Raw genomic sequence first — 9906 nt, forward strand, 5'->3', positions numbered from 1 at the left:
ACCCCCAGCCAGATTAGGATGGCTGGGGGGGTCATGTTTCGGTCCGCTGCTTTTCCGCCGTGGTTGCCTTCCGACCGCGGCGGAAAAGCTCTAACATGGCTGGCGGTGTCTATCAGACACCGCCAGGCATTTTAGGATGTTTGCAGTCCTATGCCTTTCCACGGCGGCATTTCCGCCGTGGAAAGGCATACAGTCTATTCTTTGGGGCCCGTTGCGGGCCTCCAGGGGTGAAGGGGGGTGGGGGGTGCACATGGGGGGTACCTATGGTACCCCCCTGCCTTTTTGTGCACGAAGCGGCAGGCACCGTGTGGTGCCTGCCTCTTCGTGCATGCAAACGTATACATGCATTTTTTAAACTTGCGGCGCAGCGGGTGCTGCTTGAAGCAGCATCCGCCACAATGTTAAATGTAGGGGATGTGACCGCCAAAATGGCAGTCACATCCTAATTTGTATGGAGGGACCGCCGCTGCCCATGAGGACGGTCCCTCTTCCTCGGGGGTGGCGGACGGATGCAGGTCCGTCCGCCGTCATAATGACCCCCTAAGTTTTTTATATTTTACAGGAAGAAGAAACAAAAAACATTTTTGTTGCGGGACAAGATACAAAACTAAAATCAATAACAGTTATTGATACAACAGACTCCGTGAAAATAACTTTATGGAGGGACGCAACAAATTTCCCCATAAAACTTGAATCATATGTGAAAATGACACACTTGACTGTGCACAAATTTAATAATGAGAAAATGTTAAATACTACTCGGAATACTCAATTGGAAGTAAGTACTAAAATACTTTAGCCTTACTTCTAACTAGTTTTGCTTAGCTGCATTTATTACTGTTTTAGTCTACCCCAACATCAGAGCCACAAAATTTCTGTACATTTTTAATGCAGCTGTTAGCACGCTTATATTTTTAAATTTTAAATAATTTCTAAACTTCAGTCAAATGTTTAATTTAACTTCAAATTTATAGTAGATGCACTACCTTTTATTTTTTAATAATCTCTCTGTTAAAAGTGGATCATCATGTACATTCTACCTAGCATTTTCTTTTGCCATTACGCAAGCACCTATTCTCTAGGAAAGAAAACTACAGCTTACTCTTTTAAAAGCAAACTCAAATCCTCACATCTGTAGTACTACAAAAAGTTAATCAAAAACAACTAAAGAGTATCTAACTATAATGTACATAAAGCACATTATGTACATTATAGTTAAAGATACTCTTTAGTTGTTTTTGATTGATTATCCTAAGGGGTGTGAGAGTATTTTACTTTGCCCTTTCTCTCTTGTTGTTTACACAGGTTTGGCAGCGTGCAGCTGCGAGAGAATTAAGAGTGTTTGAAAGAAAAATATATTTATAGTTCTTTCGAACTCTACAGATTTCCTTCGAGAAATTATATTTATCACGCTGACATGATGGAAGACTCAGGGCTTTCTTTCTCAAGAGAAGAGGCAGATGCCATTCTCAATGATCCCCCTTTGTTTGCAGATCCCTTGGTGGCCCATACTATATCCCAGACCTCTGACTGGGATAAATTGGGCGAACAAAAAAAGAATCGGATAAGAGCCATTTTACATGGTACCATGATGAAGGAGTACCTGACTAATAAGATGCTCCAAAAGGTTTGCTAGTGAACAATGCACCCCACATCTTTTTAGAGGATAGTGTGTTTAGAAAAGAGTGGGCCCAGATAGGCTGGCATTGTACTCATGATTGGGCCCTCCTGATTATAAAAACTGCACTTCGGCTCTCGGAGGCCCTTCTTATAGAGATCCAGGCAACAGAAACCCACATTAAGACCACAGTAACAGGTTTTAAGAAAAAACTAGATGAGTTCAATAAAGAACTGAACGAATATAAAGAAAATCTGGCGCAGTCTAAAATCCAACAGTTTCAAAAGAATTTTAAAAAATGGTCGCATGCTAAAGTATACCCCTATGCAAGTGCCGAGTATACACCACCTGACCGTAACAACTATAATTCTGATATTTCAGATGATTCGAATTCCAGCGGGTCAAGTGTAGGGAGCTCTGGCAATAAACAACGAGGTAGAGGCCGAGGTAGAAGACCACAAAATAACTCCAATTGGTTTCCATATCAACAGCAAGGGAATAGAGTTTTTCACCCAAATCCTTATAGTCACCCACCGTTTCCACCACAGATGAGCTGGAATCCACATTCTGTTCCACCCCCCCATTTTCAACCGAACATGCACCCCCCACATTTTTTATGGTTTGGCCAGAGAGGCCGGGGCAAGAGACGGGGAGGGAATCAAGTCCGTTGGCAGATACCAGAAGCAGTGGGAGACAATACACGCAGCAAAACGCAGGTACAGAGAGCGGGCCCCAGCAATGTGCAAGTTTAGTCACAAATTTGTCTAGCAGAATGTTGAATCCTAATGAACAATCGGTTTTGGAGAAAGGGTTAGGCTTTATACCAACACCACGTCTTGATCGTTTCAAACTGTTTTGTGAACTCAATGAGTTTTTTTGAAAATTGCGGTTGAGGGCATTTTTTGAGAATCAAGACCCAGCTGAAAGCCAAACCTCTAGCAGTGATACCAATTTCAGAAACAGATAAACCTTTACTCCCCCGGCACACTTAGTTCCGGCAAAAATAATTGCCTTTGAACAAGCGGTGTTCCGTGAAGAGGAACACATTGAAGAATCGTCACCGTTCAAAAATCTAACTGGTGCCCAGTACAAAGCCATAGAGTCAATAAAAAGTGACCCTAATATCGTGATCAAGAGCGCCGATAAGGGCGGAGGCATCGTTATACAGGATACTGTTGCACATGACGCTGAATGTAGACGCCTCCTTAGTGACACAAGGAGTTATTCAATTTTGGAGGAGGATCCATCATCATCACTAAGGGATGAGATAGTTGAACTAGTGATGACTGCAGAGCGAGATGACTACATTAGCAAACACGAAGCAGACTTCCTTACAAGTTCTGAAGGAAAAGTTCCATCTTTTTATTGTCTACCCAAAACCCACAAGAACCGTCCTCAACCCCCTGGAAGACCCATTGTTTCGGGTATTGGGTCTCTTTTAGAACCCTTTTCTAAATACTGCGACTTTTTCTTTAAACATTTGATACAGTCGACGAGTACCTATATTAAGGATACTAAGAGCTTACTGGCAATGCTTTTGACAGTGAAATTACCTGTGGAATCGTGCTTTCTTGTCTCTTTAGACATTGAAAGCCTGTACACCTGCATTCCCCAGGATGCTACATTGAAGGGTCTGGCGGATGCTTTGGAACAGACTGCGTGGGAATACAACACTTCTAGAACGTTTGTCATTGAGTGTGCAACTCTGGCCTTAAAACTTAACTATTTCCAGTATCAAGATCAGATCTTCTTGCAGAAGATAGGGACTTCTATGGGCAGCACTTTTGCCCCCAGTGTTGCTGGACTATACGTCTATAATTTTGAGAAAGCCCATATTTTTGCCAATACCAATCCATACACTCTCAATGTATTCCTGTGGCAGAGGTACATTGATGATGTGCTGTTGATATGGAAGGGCACCGAGGAGAGCCTTTTGGCTTTTTTCGATTGGGTTAACACCTGTGACCCACATCTGAGGTTCACCCACCAGCACAGTCGGGATACCGTCGAGTTTTTGGATGTTACGATCACCAGGACTGGTGACCATTTAACAACGAAGACGTATTACAAACCCACCAGTAGAATAACATGCTCCACTTTACGAGTTTTCACCTGCGTCCTTTGCGGGAAAACTTACCTTTTGGCCAGGACCTATGTATCCGTAGAAACTGTGGCAGTGTCACTGTTTATTAGAAGCAGGCTAAGGATCTGACTGATAACTTATCACACAGAGGGTATCCAGCAAAAATCCTAAAGAAAAGTTGCAAGAGGGCCAGAAATCAAAATAGGGAAGCCCTACTAGAAGATGACACAAGAGAAGGAGAACCTGAAACACCGCTGACCTGTGTAACAACATATAGTAACATTTCGAATGTAGTAAACCGGACTATAAATAAACAATGGAGGATTTTGACCATCAATGGCCTCGAGTGGCAAAAGCCACTTTTTGCCTACAGACTTGAGAGAAGCCTGAAGGACGCACTAGTCCACACTCGCCCCAGTAATAGGGACGCAATACAGAATCCAAATGTGTTCACCACCTGGGGTTTACCACCAGTTGTGGGTCATTACCCATGTGGTGGATGTAGTGTGTGTCATTTGACCACGGCAACCAAAACCCTTGACTTGGAGGAAGGCAAAATCTGGCACCTTAGAAGCCATACCAACTGCAATACGAGTAACGTGGTTTACTTGATAGTCTGCCCATGTGTCTTGAAGTACGTGGGCATGACCACACGAAAAATAAAACTACGTATAGGAGAACATCGTAGCAATGTAGGATGCCAGAGAAACACAACAAAATTGACAGCACACTTTCTAGAACGGGGGCATGGTCCGAATGATTTAAAATGGACCATAATAGAACATCTTGAGCATAGCGGTGAAAGCTCCATCTTTGAAAAAGAACAAAGATGGATACACCGTTTGGCAACTCATCGTCATGGACTCAACGATGATATCCCTTGGGGGTCCGTGATGAGATGCTAACATATTGCTGCCCAGAATACTGTGAGTGTAGTGTCTGAATACTAACAGAGGCATGGCTATTATATGGTAAAGATACGGTGATATATTATATGGTAGAAATACGGTGACACATTAGATATGAGTGACCATGTGTTTCGTCTTTTACAGTACAAGATCACAGCCAGACAGCTTATAATAGTCCTTTAATATACATGTAGTTCCTAAATTGTGGCTCCGAGAACTTGTAATGACTTGCAACAAACAGTGAAAAGTAAAAACATCCTTCTGCTAAAGGTACTCATATTGGCATGAGATTTGCATCTATGGAAAAGGTATAGACATGCAGTGATTTGATTTTAATTGGAAATGCTGCATTGTCCGATTGGTTCCATTACGGATTGTTTTTTTCCCCTTTTTTCGTGTTGGAATTAGGAATGGAACTTATCTGGGAACACTGAGTTCCACTGTGTTTACAGAAGTGTTCATGCAGTTATTTAAATAGAAAAGCTCCACATGACGTAAGATGCCCTTTGAGGATAATACGGCATTAAAGTAAATAGGTAATGACACCGTTATTGCTAAACCATCGGTAAATATGGGCACTTTGGCTTTAAATTTGCAACAAACGCGATCTGACCTGATCACGTGGTTACCGGTCGCGTAAGGTCGCGTGAGGTCAAAAGAATGTTTCTTCCGCGGTTCGAGTTGTTTTCGAGCCGTGGAAGAGCCCAGACTAGGTGGATATGCGGGGAGCCGTCAGCCAGCGAGTGAGTAAAATATGTTTTTGCACATGTTTTCAGAACTTCTACTTACACGCGGCAACCGGTTTCTAGCTCTAATTACCAACTAGTACTAAGTCGCCACAAGTAAACAGTGTGCAAACTAACGATGAGCTATTTCGCTACGTGAGATGGGCAAGACGTGTGGCAATTGTTTAACAGATGATGGTGAATTTAAAAACCGGGAGGGGTACTTTCTATTTAAGCGGAAATGCAACATTGAATCTCTTAAATAAATACACTGATAACGAGATTCAGAGACATCCGTTTAAAAGGGAATTGACTCTCCTTTCACGCTACTTTTAATAGATGCTGACGTGAAGAATTCCCCCACCACGGACTCATGAAGATGTTTATTTAGGATTAACTGAGTAAGTCACCACGACAACATGTAACGAATTAGTTTGACATCACTGATAACAGATTTTACAAGTGATTTTAAAATCGAATTAAGGTTAATTCCATCTTGACAATATTGAGAAAGAAAATGACTCGAAGTTTGTTTTTTCCAAACAGATCCTGAGGTGAAAGTTCGTCTTTCCCTGTGTTTAGGAAGCAGTTGGAAAACAAGCTGAGTGAGTTTAGAGAATGATGAATGTTGTAATGCATGTACCAGAGGCTTCCGGTTATTAAAGCGTGATGCAAATATGTATATACTGATAGGGATGCGCAATACATTTGGCCCCTAAGTAGCTTCTCGAAGGAAAACTGTTGTTTTTTAACTTTATTACAAAATGAAGATTGCGGGCAAGAAGGATAAGCCAGGATCTTGAGATATGGGGCACAATAAATGCTCCCGGATATTGCGTGAAAGTATACGTGATGCAATACAAAGACCACTTCTACCAAGATGGTAGTTAGTGGCCCAAGTTTGAATTTGCCCTTAGCTTAACGGATAGGGGTATGTTTTTATGTGAAATGTACACATGGATTTGACTGTGCCACTGGGTGTGTGACGGGTAGTTTAAAGGTATAACTGTGTTAAATACCTGTAAGTGAGGAAAATTCTAAAACGAGTTACTATCTATTTTGTTTTGTTGGTCTAATTTCAGATTCCATAGGTTGCGCACCTGAGTTTTACCAGTGCAGCGATTACAAGTTGGTAAACGCGTATCCATAGCTGATTACCTTCCTTCCAATGTGAGTAGGCTCTTTAGGGTGTGCCCTGCCCCTTTGGGAGAGAATACACTACTGGTCCTGAGGAATGCTGGGTCGAATAGGACTCTAAAGCTGAAACATGTCAACCGATTTTTAGGACAGGGGGCTCAAATTTACTTAACCCTTTTTTGTCCGGTCATTCACACTCTTTTTTAATTCGGTTCGAATCACCCGTCTATTAAAAGTGTTGATCGAGGGAGTGGTCTACACTCATTTTAATCTGCACCTTTTTGGTTTGTTGTATCTTTACACATACTAACTACAGGAACACGATGAAGACAAACGGCTACCTACCATGCGTGGGTGCCTGAGGGCTCCTTTTTCCTCACTGGGACTGCACTACCTTTTTGTCACAGCTAATATTTTTGCCTAGGGCACTTAAGGGTGGTGGTGGACGGGTCGTCTTAACGTTTCTCCTTTTGTGCTTTATGTACATTATAGTTAAAGATACTCTTTAGTTGTTTTTGATTGATTATCCTAAGGGGTGTGTGAGTATTTTACTTTGCCCTTTCTCTTGTTGTTTACACAGTACTACAAAAAGTAACAAAAATGTTAATATACTGTAAATGCCTCAATTAACAATTATTTATTCTTTTTCAGATAATAGAACCACCTAAAGAACCCATAACAATTACAATCTATGGCATGGAAAATACCACACAAGAAACAAGTACAATAACAGTACAAATTAAAGACAATGAGCATTTTAAATCTATGGAAATACAAAATATGATTATAATGGACTACCTAGATATTCCAGCAGACGTAGAAGACTTTGCAGATGCTCTTATGGATTACTTACTAAAGACAATAAATGTCATTTTTCAAAATGGAAAAGTTATAGAAATAATTGAAGACTCTTAAAATCAACATCGAAGAAAAAATATAAAAATGCAAATTTTCAAAAAACAATACTTTATGTTATACTTAAAAATAATACAATTTGTTAAAACTCTTTGAAATCTAATTATTTACAAGCAATAAAAAAAATCTTAGTACTTCAATGCATATGTATGCAGTACTCTACTACAATAAATGCATATGTACATATATATGCATGCCAAATACTGCACAGATAAACATACATACATATTAACAAATACGTATGACTACTTTATTAAAGGTACAGCTATAACAACTCTACTAACGATATAAAAAGTACAGCTTTATAAACTCTACTAACAGACATTACACACTCTACTACTAAGTATCAACTTATTCCTATTTTGAATTCCCTCTATTACTTACACTACAACTATCTACTATGTATGTAGCTCTGTATGTATCTAAGTCTGTGTGTAGCTCTTAGTGTCTGTGTATGGCTCTGTGTGTGTATCTGTAGCTCTGTATGTCTATAACACTCTTAATATAGGTGGCATTGTGTGTATAGAGCTCTGTATGTGTAAATTTAAGTGTGCCTCTCTGTGTCTAAGTCTGTGTGTAGCTCTTAGTGTCTAAAAATGGCTCTGTGTGTGTATGTGCAGCTCAGTATATTTGTATCACTATTTATATACGTGGCTTTGTATGTGTAAAGCTCTGGGTATATTTAAGTGTGGCTCAATATGTCTGTGTGTAGCTCTTAGTATCTGTGTATGACTGTGTGTGTATGTGTAGCTCTATATGTTTGTAACACTCTTAATATAGGTGGCTCTCTGTGTATGTGTGAATATAAGTGTGCCTCTCTGTGTAGCTCTTAATGTCTGAATATGGCTCTGTGTGCGTATGTGTAGCTCTGTATGTTTATATCACCATATATATGGGTGTCTCTGTCTGTGTAAAGCTCTGTGTATGTGTGGCTCTGTATGTGTCTAAGTCTGTGTGTAGCTCTTAGTGTCTAAATATGGCTCTGTGTGTGTATGTGCAGCTCTGTATGTTTGTATCACTATGTATATAAGTGGCTCTGTATGTGTAAAGCTCTGTGTATATGTAAGTGTGGCTCTGTATGTCTGTGTGTAGCTCTTACTATCTGTGTATGGCTCTGTGTTTGTATGTGTAGCTCTATATGTTTGTAACACTCTTAATATAGGTGACTCTGTGTGTATAGAGCTCTGTGTATTTGTGATTATAAGTGTGCCTCTCTGTGTCTAAGGCTGTGTGTAGCTCTTAATGTCTGAATATGGCTCTGTGTGTGTATGTGTAGCTCTGTATGTTTGAATCACTATATATGGGTGTCTCTGTCTGTGTAAAGCTCTGTGTATGTGTGGCTATCTCAAGGCTGGTGGCCCACATCTCCCAGGCTTTGCTGGGTAACTTATTATTGCTTATTGATTTTTCAAAGCATATTGCTCTGCTACGTCAGAGCCGCCACAACTAGTGAACCAAGTCATGTGGGCTTCGTTTCACTAATGAAAGCGGAGAATTGCAGAGAAGTGTCTTTTGAAGCACTCATTTAGCCTGTTCCTTTTAGTGTGGCAGGGCTGCAGGTTTTATGGCTGTCAAGGGGCACCATGTCATGAGGACGACTTTCAGCCAGCCTTGGTTTCTGAGCCTATAGCACTACGCATGCTGGGACTTGTAGTTTCACACTGTCCAATAAAGGTCGGGCTTTGCAAGAGCTAATGTTAATGAAAAGGGAGGGGGAAAAAAAGCCACTGTTCAACTCTGGTCCAGTTCTGTTAGCAAGCGGCTAATTTCTTGAACAAGTTTATAAATGGTGGATGTATGATCATATGGGCAACTGCTGTTTTCCACGATCCACCCCATACCACCACTAACTTTCCATTCCATCTAACAACACTGCCATGAGCAAGCAAAGTGTGTCTGTTTGTAATGCACTCTTGTATATGGCCACAATTGTTAAATGTGGTTTATTATATTTGACTATTAAACCATATGTACATGGTGGGAGGGATGCCATTTTGATAGGACCGCACTCGAGAGGCCAGTGGGGTGGGAATGGCAGCAGGTGAACCAGGCCATGCCCTAAACGCTGGCCTGACAGAGCAGTGCATTGGTTGGTTTTTTGGCTGTTTGTGGGCCGATTTGTTTTGCTGGTGGTTTGTGCCAATACCTGTCTGTGGTTTTTTGGGGTTTGCAGGCTGATTTTATTGGCTGGTGGGCTTGTTTTTATTGTTAATTTCTCTGATATTACTACAAACATTGCTGCAAGCACAGAGTCTCCCATACCTTGCAAAACACCTCCTATACAAAATGTCTTTACATTACAAGTTTAAAACTTAATTTGCAAATGTGGCTCTGAAGAAATTAGGCTTAAAATCAGTAGAGCTGGGGGCGTAGCCAAGATGGCGGGGTGAGCGGACGCTTCCTCCCGCAGCTCCTCCGGCCCGACTAAGCTCGAGCCCTTTTCTTACGCTTTTCTCCACCCGCTGATGCTCAGCGGGTGAGAGGAGTGTGGCGGAGCACCTGGCGCACACGTTGATGTCG

The 9906-nt window shown here is 41.2% G+C and overlaps 1 protein-coding gene across 1 annotated transcript in view; it reads left to right on the forward strand.

The window, feature by feature from the left end:
• LOC147703379 (uncharacterized) overlaps positions 1–7386 on the forward strand; it is a 43949-nt gene extending 36563 nt beyond the window's left edge. Inside the window, exons 2-3 of the mRNA XM_086929496.1 lie at positions 563–778; positions 7123–7386. Coding sequence (XP_086785622.1) covers positions 563–778; positions 7123–7386 — 480 coding nt within the window. The remainder of the gene's footprint in view (positions 1–562; positions 779–7122) is intronic.
• The last annotated feature ends 2520 nt before the right edge of the window (positions 7387–9906 follow it).

The sequence above is a fragment of the Lissotriton vulgaris genome, chromosome 7, assembly GCF_964263255.1.
Source record: "Lissotriton vulgaris chromosome 7, aLisVul1.2, whole genome shotgun sequence".
Taxonomy (NCBI): domain Eukaryota; kingdom Metazoa; phylum Chordata; class Amphibia; order Caudata; family Salamandridae; genus Lissotriton; species Lissotriton vulgaris.